Raw genomic sequence first — 19,564 nt, forward strand, 5'->3', positions numbered from 1 at the left:
CTGAGTTTAAGATATATTTAGAAAAATACTCAGTATGTTTTGATGTTATGATTTCTTAAGTTTGACAGTTTAAAAGTTCAAAATTAGAAATATTTGTATAAAAAAATCATTTTCATAGGTGTAACCAAGGATACACAGGAAACCCTTTGAACCCTGGTGACTACTGTAAGATCGGACCAGTAGGTGAGTTTGGTACAATTAGTCCTTCATCATTTCTCAGTTAATAGCTTGTTTGTTGATTAAACAGATGATCAGGATGATCTTGCACACATACAAAGATAATATAATCAAACATATGATGAGAAATTAACATCATTTCGTTTTACATATTTCAATTTTGTGAAATATGATTAGAGGTAGAACAGAAATTTGGTTTGTAAATATAAATTCATTTGAATTTGGAGATAAGGTAAAGTTTAGGAACTTCAGTCCAAAAGAGTTCTCAGACAGAAATCATCTAACAAAATAAATGTTTTTTCAGAGCCCCAATGTAACTGTGACAGTCGAGGAACAGTACCCAACACACAGTGTGATTTGGGCACACGACAGTGCCAGTGTAAGGTAAACAATATAACACAGAATAAACACAGCAGGATAATGCCATGAATTTCAAATAATAGGTTTCAGTGTAACTGTTATCCTGGTTCTGTAAACTCCTGATATGTCATGTAAAAGTTACCTCCCTTGTAGTCACATATACAGGGGGTCATGGTAGCACCAGTATAACATTGACTTTGCAGCCTTAGATGAAGTTTTGAGGATTTCTGATCAGATTTCTACTCTTCACAAGCCTATGTTTCTTTAGAACCTGAGATCACAGAACATCCTGCGCCATCATGTGTCTGTGTCCTTTGTCAAGGCACTTTACCACAACTGCACTGGATAGCATGCAAGGGGACTTTAACATAATGTTCAGTGAGGTAGCCCCCAGTTACTACTAAACTTTGACCCCAACTTAAAATGACCCCTGCACAAAACAAACCAACAAAAAGGAATTTAGATTATGTCTGGCATCTGCAACAAAATGTGTGTAAGTGTATACATTTGTCTCCCTTGTAGTCATACGTCCAGGGCCAGAGGTGTAATACATGTATATATTTGTCTCCCTTGTAGTCGTACGTCCAGGGCCAGAGGTGTAATACATGTATATATTTGTCTCCCTTGTAGTCGTACGTCCAGGGCCAGAGGTGTAATACATGTATATATTTGTCTCCCTTGTAGTCGTACGTCCAGGGCCAGAGGTGTAATACATGCAAGGAAAACTACTTCTACCTGTCAGACGATAACAGTCAGGGATGTCTCTCTTGTTGGTGTAGAGGAATCACCAACCAATGTTCCAGCTCCAATTATTACAGGAATGAGGTAAAAAATATTTTCTCTCTTTCTTCTTAATTCTCATGTGTTGCTTTGGCTTTCTTTGATTGATCAGGGGTTTTTTTGGGAGGAGGGGGGGATGGTTGATTTTCTTTGTTTTTTTTCCTCTTAAATTGTTGTGTTTTGTTTTTGTTTGTTTTTAATTTTGGCATTTGAGAAGAGAAAGCAACCAAGAAAAATACTGTCATGTTAAACATTTCTTTAAAAAATGAGTCTATTTTTTCTCAAATTTTAGTCTTAAGATTATTTTAAAAAAGTGAAAACAGAAATTGAAATATAGAAAAAATAAGAAGAGATTGTGAGTTGTTCTAAAAGAAAAATCCATAGCCTGCATGGTTTCACAGTTTCTTTGCAAAAGTTGATCACATTTAACATTCTGTAGATATTTATAAATCAGTGTATCTTTTGGTCCCATGTATCCTTAACAGGGTACTTTGTAGATGTCCTAAGAGTGTTGTCTTCTCATTCCTAGCTCCGCCCACAACTCGGCTCTGATGGCACCCACAACTTTGTTTTGACCAATCGTAGACTGAATAACATCATTGACGATGGTTTTGACATTGATGTTTCAAGGAGAGAGATTGCTTTTGGTCAGTTTCAAGGAATCCAGCGAGAACAGGAAAGTCTGTTTTTCAGTCTGCCCCCGAAATTCCGTGGAAATCAGGTAAGATTTTAATGTGCTGATTTCAATATACTCTTATGGTTGGTAAAATAGTCTAACACATTTTGTGCAAGCTGAACCTAAGCAGTAGAAATGAACTAATAAGGAAACTGCTCTGGTATAAATATATGTTATCTTTTTTGTAATTATTTATGACATCATTTCTCATAATTATGATGGTCTTGTTTTAATTTGTAATTCTGCAAAAATTTAACAAATGCTTAGCATCACAATGACTGATTTTGTAATTTTGATATGGATTGGTCTAAAATTTAAAGTTAAAAAAAATGTTGGAATATTTTATTAAAGTAATTTTCATGTATATTTTATTTGTCTACAGATAAAATCCTATGGAGGTTTTCTGAGGTTCACACTGGACACTCAAGTAAATCAACTAGACTCAGGCAGGCTATTCAGGGATGTAGATGTAGAATTTATTGTAAGTATTCATAGTAACATTACTTATCCAACAATAAGCCCATGTCTGGTAATAAGCCCACCCATTGGTTGTTTCATTGTGTTGTAGTAAGTCCACCACCCTACATAGAGTCAGCTTTCAGGAAGATTAAAGGCTTCGTTATCACAGGATATTTAGTATTCTGTTGTGTTAGAAAAGGAATAATGTTTATATCTGTAAATATTTTTCATTTGTCAGTGAGTAACAAACAGAATAAGTTGTTATCAGAATAGGAATGGTTTCAATAGTGCTCCACCAGGAACCAAGCGGGACTAGTTTTGCTTTGTGTCTGTCCATCTTTCCACCTGTCCTCCCAGGCCCTACACTGCTACACAACTTGTCACAGAAACTTGGGATATAGGTTCACCTTGGTTAGGCAGTGTTTTGTTTACAAAGTAGGCTACTGTGACCTACATTTTGACCATTGACCTACATAAAAGAAAGAGCTTGTCCAGGTTCTACCTTCTGCATTGCTTATCACAAGAACTTAATATGTGGGATGTGGGTTCACCTTGGTAAGGCAGTGTTTTGTTTACAGGAACTTAATATGTGGGATGTGGGTTCACCTTGGTAAGGCAGTGTTTTGTTTACAGAAACTTGATATGTGGGATATGGGTTCACCTTGGTAAGGCAGTGTTTTGTTTACAGGAACTTGAAATGTGGGATATGGGTTCACCTTGGTAAGGCAGTGTTTTGTTTACAGGATTTTGAAATGTGGGATATGGGTTCACCTTGGTAAGGCAGTGTTTTGTTTACAGGAACTTAATACGTGGGATGTGGGTTCACCTTGGTAAGGCAGTGTTTTGTTTACAGGAACTTAATACGTGGGATGTGGGTTCACCTTGGTAAGGCAGTGTTTTGTTTACAGGAACTTGAAATGTGGGATATGGGTTCACCTTGGTAAGGCAGTGTTTTGTTTACAGGAACTTAATACGTGGGATGTGGGTTCACCTTGGTAAGGCAGTGTTTTGTTTACAGAAACTTGATATGTGGGATATGGGTTCACCTTGGTAAGGCAGTGTTTTGTTTACAGGAACTTAATACGTGGGATGTGGGTTCACCTTGGTAAGGCAGTGTTTTGTTTACAGGATTTTGAAATGTGGGATCACCTTGGTAAGGCAGTGTTTTGTTTACAGGAACTATTTGGGTTCACCTTGGTAAGGCAGTGTTTTGTAAATTCTGACCTTGGTAAGGCAGTGTTTTGTTTACAGGACTTAGATATTCTAAAGACATTAATTTTTTTTCCCCCACCAGCTGGGCTTGAAGTGTTCGCCATTTTCATCAAAATTATGTCTGGACATTACATTTAACTCAGTTATGATTCAAATGTCAATTTGAAGATTCTGATGTTTTGTGTGGATGTTCTTTCTGGATGAAAAGGTGACATTCACGAAAATCACATGTACTTTTAATGTTTCCAGAATTCTGACAAATTTTAAACTCTTTTTTTCTTTTTTTTTTTGTGAAATTTACAGACTAGAGTTTACGTTTGACTACAATTTATTTTGCTCTGTTTCTATCTAAACATGATTGAAAGTACAAAGTGTTGAGTATATTCATGTATCTCATGTTTTACTTGTGGTTTCAGACATCTGGACAGCGACAGAGAATGTATCACCTGTTTAATCCTTCGATCGAGCCCAACAAGCCTCAAACCATTAACATTTTACTGCGGGAGGTAGGTTGTGTATGGATTCTGTTCATGATATTCGAGGGGATGTAATTTCCCTTCTCTCTATCTCTCTCTCTCTCTCTCTCTCTCTCTCTCTCTCTCTCTCTCTGTGTGTGTGTGTGTGTGTGTGTGTGTGTGTGTGTGTGTGTGTGTATGTGTGTGTAAAATTTGGTAAAACCAAACGAAATTTAACTATAGTAAAGAAAATATTTACGATATTTATTCCTTCTATGGAAAGCAACAGTGCTTAAAACATCAAATTTATACTGTAAAAATACAGCAAAAATTCCTTTTCTGGCAAATAAATGGTGCAGGGAAGCAGAAAATGAGTAATCTAAATGTTAAAATTCTTTGTAACAGGTTACTCCATAATGAACCTGTCTAAACTCCATAATGAACCTGTCTAAACTTCATAATGAGCCTGTCTAAACAGAACCCTTTTTTTTCTATAACTGTTGATCATGAACATCACTACACGTTGCTGAAACATTTTACTCTATATATTTCAAAAATACATAGTATTGTAATTCTTCTATACTTCAGCCGTCGTTCCGTATGTTGGATGCATCTGAGCCGAGCCGAGCAGCTTTTATGTCCATGCTAGCAGACATAGAAGCCATTCTGATTCGTGCTACCTATCATTCACGAACAAGTCGCACGGCCATACGTGAGGTCTCCATGGATACGGCCTCAGCAACGCCAACAGGTCTGGGCCCTGCACCAATGGTAGAGAGATGTATTTGTCCTCAAGGCTATACTGGTTTGTCCTGTGAGGAATGTGCCCCAGGTTATCTACAGGTGCAGGAAGGCGGTCAATTCCGCTGTTCTCAGTGTAACTGTAATGGTCACGCCACATCATGTGACCCTACAACCGGACAGTGTCTGGTAAGTAAACGAAACAAATTTACGTCGTTGAATTAATGTTGAGGTTCTGATTCATATTTCATCTCTTATTCCTGATAGAGTTTCATCTAATAATGAGCCATGTTTGAAAATGAGAAGATTTTAAGAACGTGAAGAAGAAAACAGAAGCAAGATATAATAAATAAAGTGAAATTTATGATTTAAGGTGAAAAAAAATATATGTGAGATTGGCAATGCCACGATGACAAAAGGACAACTAATTTATATATTCATCATAAATTAGATTTCACAGGATAAATTCTAAGTTGTTAAATCTGCTATGTTTTCTATATTAGGACTGCCAACACAATACTGAAGGTGATCGCTGTGAGAGATGTGCTGTTGGTTTCTATGGCGACGCCACCGTGGGAACCACAAGTGACTGCAGGCCATGTCCCTGTCCTCTCACCATTCCATCCAATCAGTGAGTGGACAGAAAATATATTGTATTTTAGTAGGAAAATTTGAGTTTCCTAATTTTGTACTCTGCTAACACTTTAATCTGCAGAGAGTAGCAAAATTCATATCCATTAAAGACCGAGGTAAACTTGATCAAATTTCCATTTTGTTTTTAATTGTGTATGCTGTACCTTAGATATTTATGAAATGAAACTTTGATAGATAGCTGATAACCTGCCAAGCTGTAAAATTGGATACAGGAATCAGGATGTTTCTAGAAATCTTCAGAAAAATGAAAATTAAGGAAACATTAAAATTTTTTTAAAAATTCAGTGAGAAAATTTTTAGCTATGGTTATCTTAAAAATTGTATTAAAATATATTTCTAGTATAAAGCTGTATTCTATGATATATTGGTGATGAATCATATTAGTCATAGCCTGCAGAAGATTTTTGATGACCTTTGCAGGTTTTCAAGGTCATGCTATCAGTCCCCAGGAGGTCAAGTTATCTGTGACCGCTGTCAAAATGGCTACACCGGTCGTGACTGTGGAGAGTGAGTATACTTGAAATACAAATACTGTACTGGAATGCTGTGACTACATACTTATCGTCAGTAATGATGAATTTGCCCATTCACAATAATTACTATATCTATGATATACAGCATCTACAACTAGCACAATCATAGTTTGTCACAATAACTTCAGCATTATAAGTGCTAAAAGAAAATTATAGCATAAATATATATGGTTACAGTAATTCGGATGGCTGGATAAGGGCAGATAATTTTTATTTCGATTAAAAAAATAATTGTCTTTCAGAAATGAAACCCTAATTTCACCAGTAACTAAAAGTTATTTGTTCAGTATTTGCCAAACAATGTTGCATTGGAATTGGATAAAAGTGAAAATTAGACACCACTAATAAAAACATTTTATATTATGTTGTTGAGATAATTTTGAAGAGATTTATTTTTAAGAAATGAGTTGCTGCTTTTAAGGTTTTTATGTAATTGATAGCAATAAGTGTTGTACATGGATAAAGAGTGTTGACCAATAAATCTCTTCTCGTTTCCTGTAGACAAGTTAATTTGATTGTTGAATGATTCTAACAGGTGTGATACTAGTCGTGGCTATTCTGGTAATCCCCGGGAAGTGGGAGGAACATGTACTACCATTGATAGTAAGTATCGTGTCTTCGTTTTATTGATTTTTCTTTCCTTACTTCATTTAATTGGCATTTTATAAACCAAATTATTAAAATTCATTAACTTTTTAACAGGTTTGTCTATCTTTGTTTAAATCTTTTATTCTTTCTTCCTTCCATCCTTGATTCTCTCAATCTTTTCAATGTATGATTCATTAATTTTTGTTGAGTTTACATAAACTAATCTGCCTTTTTTATGTTACCTTAGAATAAGCAAATACATGAACAATTTGTTGGTTGAAGGGCCTAATGTTCATTTGTGAACTTGTCTGAACTGGTTCCTTTTACCAACACCTAGCAGTTGTCTAGTCAGTCTTGGACATTTTACATAGATTCCGTCCTAATTTAGAGATTGCTTATTTGGGATTGCTTTTTGAGTTGAAAGGTTAAAGGTTAAGGTCGTTGGTGCTATAAATAGATGAGTGTTGTGACTGATCATTTAAGTTCCTTTGGCATATTACACTTCAGATGAATACATAGCAGTCTCATGGAGCATGCCTGTGTGGGATCATTTTTAAGGTCAAAGGCTAAAGATGAAGGGTCACTGATATGTTTAAATGGAAAGTTGCTTTCTTTTGGCTTATGAATCAGTGACATCATCCATTGCCTCCATTTTTAGTGTGCTTGGTTGTTGGTTAGAATATGAAAGGTCAAAAATGTGTTACACTTTAAATAGAGAATGGGTTTGTGTATACAGTAGAGTATATTGTGTTCCAGTAGGTTTTATATCAAAGGACCCTTTTTTATCCACTTTATTACTTGTATGTTTCAGCTGACAAACGTCCCGTTATTACTGTGAACCCTGTGACACTTGAAGAGAATGTCGGTGCTACTGTGGTGTTCCAATGTAATGTACAAGGTGAAGGACCATTTAACGTCATCTGGAGCCGTGCTAACGGTCAACTCCTGTCAACACGTACCCAAATTGGGCCACGCTTCAGCTTGACCATTCGTGATTTGATAGAGTCGGACAGTGGCCGCTACGTCTGTACAGCAACAAACATTCATGGTAGTCGACGTGGATATGTCAGCTTAACTGTCATTGGTCAGTATATCTATAAGTCCTGTTGTCATTGGTCCATATCTTTATCTGCCTGTCTGTTATTGGTCAGTATTTCTGTTCACCTGTTACTTATTGGTTAGTAAATGTATATGTCAGTATTTATAGACCAGTAATAGTAATTTATTTTGGTATGTTTTCTAATAATGCCTATTTTATGAACTTAGGTCGTAAGCAGCCAATCCGTGTCAGAATTGAAACATCACAAGTTACAGCCAATGAAGGAGAGTCTGTCAGATTTGTATGTCTGCCAATAGGAAACCGAGAAGTGAGTATGATTTATCACTTATTTCCTGTTCTGAACACCAGGATATTAAAAAAAGAAAACAATGGTTTATTTTATAAATCTTGATGATACCAGAGTTTTTTTCTAATGAAGATAAATTATAAAAACATTTAAGGAAAAGATAATTCTTTGTTGAAAAAGAAAAAAAAATATTTGGCTATCAAAAATATCCCCATGTCAGTGTGTGATGTAAAGAAGCATTTGTTGCAATGTGATGAATAGAACTATACAATGTTAAAAGGTCAATCTGACTTCCTACTGTACCTTATCATGTCAATATTTAATAAGTGATGAAACATTCCAAGATTTTACAGTTCTATTGAATGTTACAGAACACCTACATCCTTTCATGGTCCAGACAGGGAGGTAGCCTGCCCCCTCAGGCCATCGACCAGATGGGAGTTCTGTTAATCCCTAATGCCAGGCAGGAGGACGCGGGTGAATATGTATGTACTGGCTCTGACATGACTAGCATGGACACAGCAGTGGCTGTCCTCATTGTCAGTGGTAAGTCTGTGCGATTATCTGTCATTTTCCTTTTAAATTTTGAAAATATTGAATTTTTTTTTATTAATTTGTGGATTGTAAAGTATTTCTGTATATTATTAGAATCAGTATGAAACACTACCAGTCCAATAAAATGTTTTATGTTTTAATTTTTGTTTAGAACAAGAATGTATTTCACTTAGAAAATTGAGTATTGTCAGTCCATATCTGTGTCTCTATGAATTTGTGTATGGCTTCTGTATGACCTTGTTTGTAACTTTAGTATTACTATGTATATGACCTTTGTATGACCTGGTGTATAACATTTTATAAAGCCTTGTACATAACCTCTACAATGATCACATACATAACCTCTACATTGCCGTTGTACATGACCTAAGTCTGGCCTTATACATAATTTTAATGGGATCTTATGCATTACCTCTGTATGACCTTATATATAACATCATTGTGACCTTAGTCTGACCTTGTGTATGACCTTAATGTGACCTTAACATGATTTTTTTTAGCATCTCAGATTGCTCCTCAAGTCTCCATAGAACCTAGATACCTGAACTTGGACCAGGGAGATTTGGCCGAATTCCGCTGTGTGGCCACTGGCACCCCAGTTCCTACAATAGAATGGCGAAGAGGAGGAAACGGTCGCCTAAGTTCTTCAGCTACAATTTCCAATGGACTCTTGCGTATTTCTAACGTACAGCCATCTGATGAGGCTGAATATTTCTGTAAAGCAACCAATGTTGCTGGAACCAACGAGATCAAAACGATCCTCTATGTCACAAGAAGAGGTAGTTAAATCAATGCATTAAGTCCAGTCAGTCTCTTATTCAAACCTGATAGGTGGGCTTATTACTGGACATGACATATCTACTGACACTGAAATCAGTTTCAGTGTTTATTATGATTAGTGTATTTTGTTGTACTGAAGCAGTAATTCTAGTCTTTTGTTTAACAGCATCACGTAAGACCGTTGAGATAATTCTTAATGGGCGTATCACAGTACCTTTCAAAATCACAAAATGCTGTTTGTAAAGTTTGTGTTTTTATTTACGGTACTTTCAATAAGCCCAGAGAGAGCACATATAATTACACTTTCTCTGTCTCAAAGGATTAAAAAATCAACTAGAAAAATTGAATTGTATTTTTTACATGGCAACTGTGATAACATGCGACCTTTTGTGACCTTTTTATCATGTTTTCTGATTTGTAAAACTGTCTACTGTACAAAAGGAAAGACTACTTTATGATAATTCAACAAAGATGAGAATTCACATGTTAAGTGTTGGGAATGTAAATGTTATGTGAAAGCAAAAATTTGAATTTGGAAATCTATTTTACAGAGCAGCTGGAGATCACTGTCATCGTGCGACAAACATCTGTTATCGCTGTGGTAGGAACAACCGCCCAGCTGTACTGTTATGTAGATGACAATACAGGAAGGACAACACTTGTATGGTCCAGAAATGGTGGACTCCCACCAGGTAAATATTGAGAATTGACTCCTTCCAGGTGCTACTTCATAGAATGACTCAGGTTTAAGACTTTGTATTAGCTCCAACCAAGTTAGTTGACTCACTTTTTTGTTCCAGTGTTAAAATTGTTTATTAAAGCTTGTTGAATTTATCTTGTCTTTTCTAGGAAGCTCACAGGAACGTGGTACTCTCACACTTACCAATGTTCAACCATCCTATTCTGGTACCTATGTGTGTACCGCCTCTTCCCCCGATGGTAGAGGCACGGCCACCACTGAAGTGACTATCTCCGAGGGTAGTAAGTATCAAATGGAATCAAGTTACTGAACACAGGGAAAATTTTCAGTTTCACTTTTGGTTTATTTCGCCTTTTTGTCAGTGAGGCCAAAATCAAAGCAGTGCAAAAGTTTTAAGTGAAAGATGAAATAGAGCTTATTCAACATAGGGTGAAGACGAATAGTTTTATTGAAAGGTGAAAACAACCATGGGCAAATCTTTTCTCCAGGACCAAGTTTTTACTTGGAATTATCTGAGTTTTTCCACCTTTCCAAATTCAAGTTTTCTGAGGCTTTATGACCAAGAAAGAGAGATAGATTTGCTGGGATGGTCAAAGTACTTTAAAGTAAGAGGTGTATTTGAGTTTTCCAAATTTGAATTAAGAAATTTGACTCTTATATCCCTGTTAACTTCTTTACTGTGTGGTGAAAAGCTCTTTACCTGAAACTTGAAGTTTTCAGTAAAGTTTGCAAGTTTGAATGTTGTTAGAATCTGTTTTATAATTCTGTAGAAAAAGAAGGAATATTGAAGAACTAGATTAAAGTCTGTGTTTTATAAAGGCATACATTAAGATAGTTACTTGATATTACTACAGACGAATCCCCAACTGCTACTATGGAGCCTTCACGACTTACTGTTGCTATGGGAACAACTGGAACTCTTCGGTGTGCCGTTACTGGTAAACCACAGCCTACCATCACATGGAGCAAGAGCCGAGAGGAGCTGTCAAGTCGCCATCAGGTATCACAATACCTTTCTTGTCTTGGAGGAGAGTAGAAATGCATTTGTATTGATAATTGTTAGTCTGTTGGCTCTCATTAAAAGAATTTTGTACAAGAAATTTCTCAATTGTATCAAAGATATATTTTTTGTATTTGCGACATCTAGTTCACATTACTTTAAATTTCATACTTACTATATGGTCATTTTTCAAGGTTAAAGGGTCAAAACATACATTTGACCACTTCAAAATATACTTTGAATCATAAAATAAAGATATATAGCTTACATTTTCCAATTTCTTCTCCTGATTTGATTCTTATAATGTCGATACCATAGTTGGTGAAAATCGTTCAGTACAAATATCAAAACTGTCATATTGACATATTTTCATTATCTCTCTGCATTGACATTTTGTCTCACAGTTACACTTTGATATTTTACTGTTAAGGTCAATGGTGGAGTATTGCGGATCGTGGATGCAAAGATGGAAGACCGCGGTATCTATGTGTGTCGGGCTGAGAACTCAGCTGGTGTAGACCAGGGCTGGGCTATTGTGGAAGTGGAGCGTAAATATTCTTCCTTATACTTCAAATTTCCAATGATCTTTTTTAATTACCAAAAAATCTGGTTTTTGTTTTTCCTATTTTTTGGGGAGGTACCTCTCACAGTTTCCTTGAATTTATAACAAAAAGACTTCGCTGAAGTTTTTGAGTAATGGCGATTCCTTCCAAATCAAATTTAAGATAATGACAGCAGCAACATTAAGACAAAACAAAGCAAATATTGGTTACTTATAAGTGTTACTCAACAGTTGTACTATAACATCAGACAGTTTAATAAAGAATATGGACAACACACATCATTTACATTTTTATGGGTTTTTTTTAATTTCTGCATTAATGTTTTTCATATTTGCTTAAATTTAGGTCGCATGATGCCCAAGATTGACTTTTATCCAAGTGGCAGTCAGACAATATCTATCGGCAGCAGTGCTTTGTTCCAATGTAGGGTAATGGATGGAGACCCCCCACCAACACTCACCTGGTCCAGGTATGTTCAAATTTCTACTCTCTCCAATTTTACAAGTGTTATTTGGCACTAGAATTTATTATTTTTCTTGTGTGTATGTATAAATCATTGTGAACGTTTAAGTCACTTTAGGCATTGATACTAAAAGAGTTTTGAAAAGGAGCAGAGCCAGAAAAGATGTTTCTTTAAGTTGACTTTCAACAGAATTAATAATTATCAAGTTGTTTTGGAAGTTTTGTGACATTTGATGGACCAAGGATCATTATGAAAATATTTCATATTGTTATGTGTGAAGATAGGTATAAGGCAAGCGACTTAATTTTATTTTCCTGTTTAGGTACAAACTGAAGAACTACAAAATCACATATTTTTTTTTTTTGTGCTCAAATTTTTGGTCCCAATTTTGATGTGTTACAAAACATGCATCTTACGTTCATTCTTTAGGTACAAGTAAATATGTCTTACTCACAAAATTTACTTGTTCGAAAACCCATCTCAGTTATCGTCTCTTTTTCATTTCGTGACAATATTTATTAGTGATTTAAAAGTAACGAAAATAAAAAATCCACCAAATTTTTTCAGTGATTATGAAGACTTTCACTGTTTCATATTGACCTTTGAGCAGGGCTGGAGGTGAAGCTTTCACCACAGAGAATACAGAACTGATGGAGAATGGTGTGATCATGTTCAAGCAAGTGACTGGTGCTGAAGCTGGAGAGTATGTGTGTACAGCTACCAACGATATGGGATCCGTGTCGGCAACTGCTGTTCTCATCATTCAGGGTAGATAACTCTTAACTATTGAGGGTCCCAAAAACAATGACTGCAGCAGCAGTGATACGAAAAGTTGTGGGCAAATTCTTGTTAAGTAAATTATGGCAGACCAAACGAGCTATTAAAAGTTAATATGTGAGTTAATTCAATTATTCAAAATTGTGTTCTGTTAGACATGTGTTTTAATCATAATTTAAATGTCAGAATAAGACCAGCTTAATTAAGTTATTGACATCTATCAATCAGTGGCCCAATATGTATTGACCAGTGGCCAGAGGTATATTGTTGTACCTTAATCTACTCATAATCAGTGTTGTTAATTAATTCATGATTACTTAGGTTATTACCAGAGTCCTATCTAGGCAGTTCGTATGAAGGTCACTTGAAGGTCGCTATATACTAATCTGAAGAATCTATGACCATGCTCGTGTTTAAGTCGATGTTAGTAGCTCATGTGTTTACTCAGTCTTTGTCAGCTTGTTTATCTATTGTGTAAAATTAATCAACAACAATAAATACAACGCTACATCATGCCAGTATGTTGGTGTTACCAACTCTGTGTAGCCTACTTCACAATCAATATACAACAACCAAAACAGTATCTGGATTTCTTCTTTGTACTGGATTACAAAACTACAAAAAGGAAAATTTGTTCAAATGTGATCTTTAATCTGTACGAGACCAAATACAGTAATAAGAAAGGCCGCATGACTACAAAATTGACATTAAGACTTGATAGAGAACTAAGGAGAAGGCTATTTCTTTAAAGAATCTCATATAATTCATCATAGGTGGTGCAAGTTTTTGAAGCTACATGAATTGATTTGTCGACAATGATTTAGAAGATTTTGTTTTAAGTCTGCGTAAGATCATCAAAGTCTCCAGAGCAACCTGTACTTATTTGTTTACAATAGTTTAAATGTTTTTTTTTCTGTTTAGGTCCACCCAGGATCATTATCCAGCCAGACAGAACAATCTATGCCGTAGTCGGTCAACGAGTGACGGTAGAGTGTATTGGTCAGGGTGATCCTACACCAAGCGTCTACTGGCGTTACCACTCGGCACCTCAGCGTGGTGACATTCCTCAGGAACCTGACTATGATGCCTTAGCCACACCTGGTTCTGCCACCTTAACCTTGGAAAATGTGAGGACTTCAAATACTGGAAACTACGTCTGTGTGGCAAGGAACACTGCTGGAACTACACAGGAAACAGTCCAGATCATTGGTAAACCCAAATTGGCATGCCTTTGTAATTATGAAATAGATTAATTGAATCGTATATGTGACTACAGCAGTTGCAGGATTTTGAGATGGGGGTGGTTCTTCTTTAATTCAAGATGTTCCCTTGAAACTTTCTCTAATTGGAGGAAATCATAACGAGAGTAATTGTTGTCAGTAGATTTCAATTTTTGTAAAGAAAAAAATACTGTTTTTTAGAGTTGCTATTTTGCTATTTATGAAGGTGGAATGAAATTACAATTAAAATTGGTACTTTGAGAATGAATTTGATTACTAAGTCTATGGTCTGTTTGATGATGTCTTTGAAATACATTCAGTTACCACTTACTCATCATAGAAATACAATTAAAGAGTTAAAACTACATTGCTTCCAAAAGCCACATTAATGTTTGTTTACTTTCCAGTATTTACATTAACATTTGCCTGATATTTATCTGGTTCACTCTTAATGTAAATTATTGTTCCACTGTAACAGCTTAAATTAGAGTACTGTATAGGATGGTGGAGGGACACCTACAAATACTTTATTATGTCCTCATGTATAGAGTTATGGCCCTTTGTTTACTGTGAATCTCTTCGTCCCAGGCATATCCTATGTGTCTCCTACATTTGAGTGGAGTCTCACAAAATGATATTCTGATATTAAATCATAACCAGAGGACACTCTGTTTCACTGAGCTTCACTACAGATTGCTTGTTATTTATAGAGTTTGTCATGATTGATTTCAGTGCAAGATGAAAGACAACCAGAGGGAGAGGTTGTAAGCATTGATGGTCCTGACCGTCTGTCAGTTGAGATAGGACAGAGAGTGGAACTCCGATGCAACACGAATGGTAGGTATCAAAATATTGATACTAGCAGGAATATATGGTATCTATCAGACAATAAACCCATATCTGATAATCAGCTGACCTAAATCAGTAGAAATTACCAGCAAAAGCTCTACTTTAATTGTCTGATGATAACTTTAAAGTATATGTACTGTCCTCTTTAACTTAACAGAATAAACACTGCAGTGCTTTAATATTAATTTTCATTCAATGTGATGATGCTTTCCAATTCATGTTTGGATTAATGATATGTGTGTTTTTTAGGTCTTGTAAATCCAGTTGTGAGGTGGAGAAGACGAGAGGGTCGACTTCCTCCAAACCACAGTCAGAGAGGCGGCACCTTAATCATACCTCGCTTCTCCGCAGAGTACAGTGGAGAGTACATCTGCACTGCCACTGCAAAGGAAAAGACTTATGAAACCTCCGTTTACATCATTGTCACAGGTAAGAGGTTTCATTCATGAAGTTATATTACTTGGCAAGTAAAAGTAAAAATTGTACTACACACGTATCATGAAGTATCTTGTGTCATATTTACTACTGCCTTTCAGTTATAAACACTTGCTTTCATTTATATTTGTGTTGAATTCCGTCTCCCTGTAGCAAAGAGAAACTAAAATAAGTGTAATGATGACATTTGTCTAGCGTTGGAAAGGTCAAAAGTTTAGAAATAGTGTTTAGATCAGTTTCTGAGAAAGTGCCATATAATGGCAGCTATAAAGTTATTTTCTATACAACCAAAACGCAAAGGTAACAGTTGACCTGTTTATTACACTGAAGAGTATACAATGCAGCAGATGACAGCATAAAAAGGAAAAACTAAAAACTTAACTTTGGCGTATCAGGGGGCTACTCACTCAAACAAACTAACTATATACACCAATACGATTCAAGTGTGCACTACACAGGAGAGCTTTCACTTCTTGCAATGAAAGGCCACAGAAATAAAAATACATTCCTGGCAATATATTTCAAAGTACGCCCAATGTCTCTTGAGCGATTCAAGACAGGTCAAGCGGAAGAATTACAATACTGAAGTAGAAGAAGCTTTGAAGCGATTTAAAAGCTAAGAATATCTTGAGCGATTCAAGAAAACCAGACTTAAGCGATTTAAGAGCTGGTATAATAGAACTCTTGAGCAATTCAAGAGAAATCAGATTAAGTGATTTAAGAGCTGGTAAGACAGCACTCTTACGCAATTCAAGAGAAATCAGACTTAAGCGATTCAAAGCTGGCATGACAAACTCGAGAGCAATTCAAGAGGCTAGTAAATCTAAGTATAAGTGAAAATGCCATTAAAACAAAGTTGATAAGCAATCAGAAACAAGACATATAAGACATATCTAAAAAGTATTGGGGGGAAAAATTCCCCAGGAAGTAAGACCCTATCAGAGTGAGTAACCCAACTTAAAAAATGATACACAATTCATTATTATATAAACAACATGGAACAAAGACAAATGATCATGAAAGAGATAAATAAGAGAACAAACAAACATGCTGAAGTCTACATAAAACAAACCTTAAACAAAGAAAATAAAAACAGAGTGGAATAATAAATATCAAAACAACAAAGAATAATGATAATTCTAAATAAATAAACAAAAAAGGGGAAGCTGGGGAAGGTGGCAGGTAAGTCATAAACAAACACCATTCATCAGAAAACAATTACTGAAGTCTGAAACTGCAATACATCATACCCCTCTAGGGGTAAATGGTGATTGGTCAATATTCCCAAAATTCCCCTAATTAGCATATCAACATAAACATTGGCTCATTAGATAGACTTACTCTGGCCCTGGCAAAACCAACCCCTAACAATTAAACAGATACAAATGTATAATTAGCATTAGATTTAAAGCCAAGATAACAAAGGAAATAAACAAAAACAAAATTTATACCATTATGATGAAAAATAATGAAAGGTGCAATATAAAGGTGTAACCCTGGTAAAATGCTAGCTGCAATATACCACTCGGCTTGAGAGAACTTCTCTTTAGCTCGATTGGTTGAACGACAGACTAGTAAGCCAGTGGTCCCGGGTTCGATTCCTAACGGAGGCATTGAGATGAAAAATGACCTCTTTTACATTGGTGCCCATGTAGGGACCCGGGAATAGTACTTAGCCATGCCCCACCGGCATTGCTGTGATCCCAGGAAACTTGAGGACAAGATATTTCCTGGAGGGGGAGTATATAACCCTGGTAAAATACTAGCCGCAATATACCACTCGGCTAGAGAGAACTTCTCTTTAGCTCGATTGGTTGAGCGTCAGACTAGTAAGCCAGGGGTCCCGGGTTCGATTCCTAGCGGTGGCATTGAGATGAAAAATGACCTCTGTTACAAAGTTGTATATAAACTATAATTTGTTAATAATAAGTTAAATTATCATAATGATAGATCAAAGGGTGTGCAGCTCAAAACAGGATGAAAAAGAGGTGGACATTACTTAGATATAGTGAAGAAGTTTGATTCATCTGGTTCACCTCTCTGTTTGTGAAATTGTTTTCGGCAATTGATGATAAACAATGTTATAACTTCTGAACCATGTGATTTGTCAAAGACGTTACAAAAAAACCTGTATGGTTGAGGAATTTTTTAATTTATGTTGTAGTTCGACCCCGCTTGACCATCTCGCCTGCTCGTGTCGAGGCAGTAGCTGGACAGAGGATACAATTGACCTGTATTCCACAGGGATCTGGACCTTTCCAGATCGAATGGTCAAAGATTAATGGGCTTCTTAATCCTCGTGCTGTCCAGACCAGTGAAGGCACACTGGTCATTAGTCAGGTGACTGCTGCAGATGCTGGACGCTATCGTTGTGTGGCAGTAAGTTCTGCAGGAACCTCTGATGGCTATGCTGAAGTATCTATTCAAGGTAGGCCTATATGTTTCTTTTCACATTCGGGTGAACAGTAACACTGGAAACCGTTTGTGAGAGATTTATTTTCAGGATAAACATTTGTCAGAACAGTCACAAACAAATTTATTACATTGAACAAGTTAACTTTATAACACAAAATCAAAGGCTGAAAGATTCATGAAAGTATTTTTCACTGAAATAGTCTGGAAAAGTAACTTTGTAAAAGATAATAGCTGTGAAAATAAACTGGTCTAAAGTATTGTAATTGGTCATAAAATACATTAGAATATAGGTCACTGTTTTTGTATTTGGAAATTTTATTTAACCTCTGAAACAAAGTTTTGTGATTTCCATGCTTGTTACACCTGTTGTGTTGCTGCAGTTCCTCCGACGGTGCTGGCCGAGGTGAGACAAACAACCCCAGTGATTGGCCAGTCCTTATCGTTTGGTTGTAATGCCCAGGGTGTGCCTAAACCAACAGTTCGCTGGGAGAAAGAAGGAGGATCGCTGCCCGTCTCTCATCAGATTATAGATGGTGTTCTCACGTGAGTTCAATTAACATCCAGCACAAAAATGTACACTTTATTTATGTAACACTTCTTTTGAAAATAAAATTAGGTTTTGAAAAGTTTCCTCAAATTTAGAATAGGAATGTTTTTGATTTCATTAAATTCTGCATACACAGTTTGTATTATGGCATGACATTTGCCTGTTATGAACAGATAATTCATAGAAAGCTATTCTGTTGAAACCTTAAAAATCTCTTTACTTTGGTATTGTTTAAAGAGATCGTCTTTCTTAAAAAAAAAACTAAAGGCATCTTTTCTCTTGCATAAAGGTTAAGGTTAATATTTTATTTTAAAGAAATATTGTTTTTTATGTTCATATAATTTTTCATTTGCAGAATCTATGGTATCACTGCAGAGGACGAAGGAAGGTATATCTGTACAGCTACAAACATTGCTGGAACAGCAAGAGACTATGTAGCAGTAAACGTCCAAGGACGGAAGAGTAAGTCAGGGGAGATAACTCTCAAAATGGTTATGCAAAAATTAGGCATATTTTTAAATCTGTGTTTCTGCAGTAATTTGATGTAATAGATTCCCACTACAGCTTTATTCAGAACACCTGAAGAGGTCAATAAGTAGTATTTTCAATGATTTTTAGAATATTTTTAATTTATAAATTCATTTGTTGAAATGGTAACATTTTTTTTGTTAAGCTGCATTTATGTTTGATTTCAAATGTCCACAAAATAGTACTTATTTGAAAAGCTATGAAAATTGAGCCCAATAAAGATGATGGTTTTCTAATATGTGGAGCAACAGGCCACAGAAAGAGATACTTACTTAATTTTCAGATAAATAATATTTTGAAATAATTTCTTGGTATTTGTTCAATACTTGTTTGCACGCTCAGTTATTTATTTTATTACAGCTGATCCCAACGTTACTGTGAAGATTGACACTCAGACCCTCAACATCGGGGAGCGAGTGGAAATGGAATGTGTCGTTACAGGTATGTCAGGGATGATTTGAAATATCTGAATTGATCTGACTTCAGTACCTACTGTGTTAATGTTATGTAAAAGGAAGGTTTGGCCTGAGACTTGTTAAGATTATTCTGGGTTTCTGAAATGCCTGCAATTTATATTGTGTAATTAGAAGAATAAATAGAACCTCACATCTGTACTATGTATAAAGTAAGTGAGTGAAACCAGAGGCGACTACAGTATTTGTCTCTGTTCGTCCATCCATCTGTCTGTTCGTATGTTGGTCGACATGAGAAAAGATGGATGAATTTAGTTGAATCTTCATAAAATGTTAGT

At 35.8% G+C, this 19,564-nt stretch overlaps 1 protein-coding gene across 1 annotated transcript in view; it reads left to right on the top strand.

Annotated features, from left to right (window-relative positions):
- The window catches only part of LOC132553268 (basement membrane-specific heparan sulfate proteoglycan core protein-like), a 153,992-nt gene that overhangs the window by 114,841 nt on the left and 19,587 nt on the right, over nucleotides 1-19,564 (top strand). The window contains exons 49-75 of the mRNA XM_060217499.1: nucleotides 119-183; nucleotides 482-561; nucleotides 1,222-1,362; nucleotides 1,847-2,038; nucleotides 2,376-2,474; nucleotides 4,081-4,170; nucleotides 4,708-5,049; nucleotides 5,364-5,491; nucleotides 5,935-6,021; nucleotides 6,583-6,650; nucleotides 7,447-7,719; nucleotides 7,902-8,002; nucleotides 8,353-8,527; nucleotides 9,037-9,315; nucleotides 9,868-10,008; nucleotides 10,166-10,297; nucleotides 10,871-11,016; nucleotides 11,447-11,564; nucleotides 11,925-12,048; nucleotides 12,653-12,810; nucleotides 13,741-14,028; nucleotides 14,772-14,876; nucleotides 15,138-15,317; nucleotides 17,488-17,751; nucleotides 18,119-18,281; nucleotides 18,641-18,747; nucleotides 19,174-19,254. Coding sequence (XP_060073482.1) covers nucleotides 119-183; nucleotides 482-561; nucleotides 1,222-1,362; nucleotides 1,847-2,038; nucleotides 2,376-2,474; nucleotides 4,081-4,170; nucleotides 4,708-5,049; nucleotides 5,364-5,491; nucleotides 5,935-6,021; nucleotides 6,583-6,650; nucleotides 7,447-7,719; nucleotides 7,902-8,002; nucleotides 8,353-8,527; nucleotides 9,037-9,315; nucleotides 9,868-10,008; nucleotides 10,166-10,297; nucleotides 10,871-11,016; nucleotides 11,447-11,564; nucleotides 11,925-12,048; nucleotides 12,653-12,810; nucleotides 13,741-14,028; nucleotides 14,772-14,876; nucleotides 15,138-15,317; nucleotides 17,488-17,751; nucleotides 18,119-18,281; nucleotides 18,641-18,747; nucleotides 19,174-19,254 — 4,127 coding nt within the window. The remainder of the gene's footprint in view (nucleotides 1-118; nucleotides 184-481; nucleotides 562-1,221; nucleotides 1,363-1,846; nucleotides 2,039-2,375; nucleotides 2,475-4,080; nucleotides 4,171-4,707; nucleotides 5,050-5,363; nucleotides 5,492-5,934; nucleotides 6,022-6,582; nucleotides 6,651-7,446; nucleotides 7,720-7,901; nucleotides 8,003-8,352; nucleotides 8,528-9,036; nucleotides 9,316-9,867; nucleotides 10,009-10,165; nucleotides 10,298-10,870; nucleotides 11,017-11,446; nucleotides 11,565-11,924; nucleotides 12,049-12,652; nucleotides 12,811-13,740; nucleotides 14,029-14,771; nucleotides 14,877-15,137; nucleotides 15,318-17,487; nucleotides 17,752-18,118; nucleotides 18,282-18,640; nucleotides 18,748-19,173; nucleotides 19,255-19,564) is intronic.

This window comes from Ylistrum balloti, unplaced genomic scaffold, assembly GCF_031769215.1.
Source record: "Ylistrum balloti isolate Yb309-2 unplaced genomic scaffold, AGI_CSIRO_Ybal_v1 Utg370312, whole genome shotgun sequence".
Lineage (NCBI taxonomy): Eukaryota > Metazoa > Mollusca > Bivalvia > Pectinida > Pectinidae > Ylistrum > Ylistrum balloti.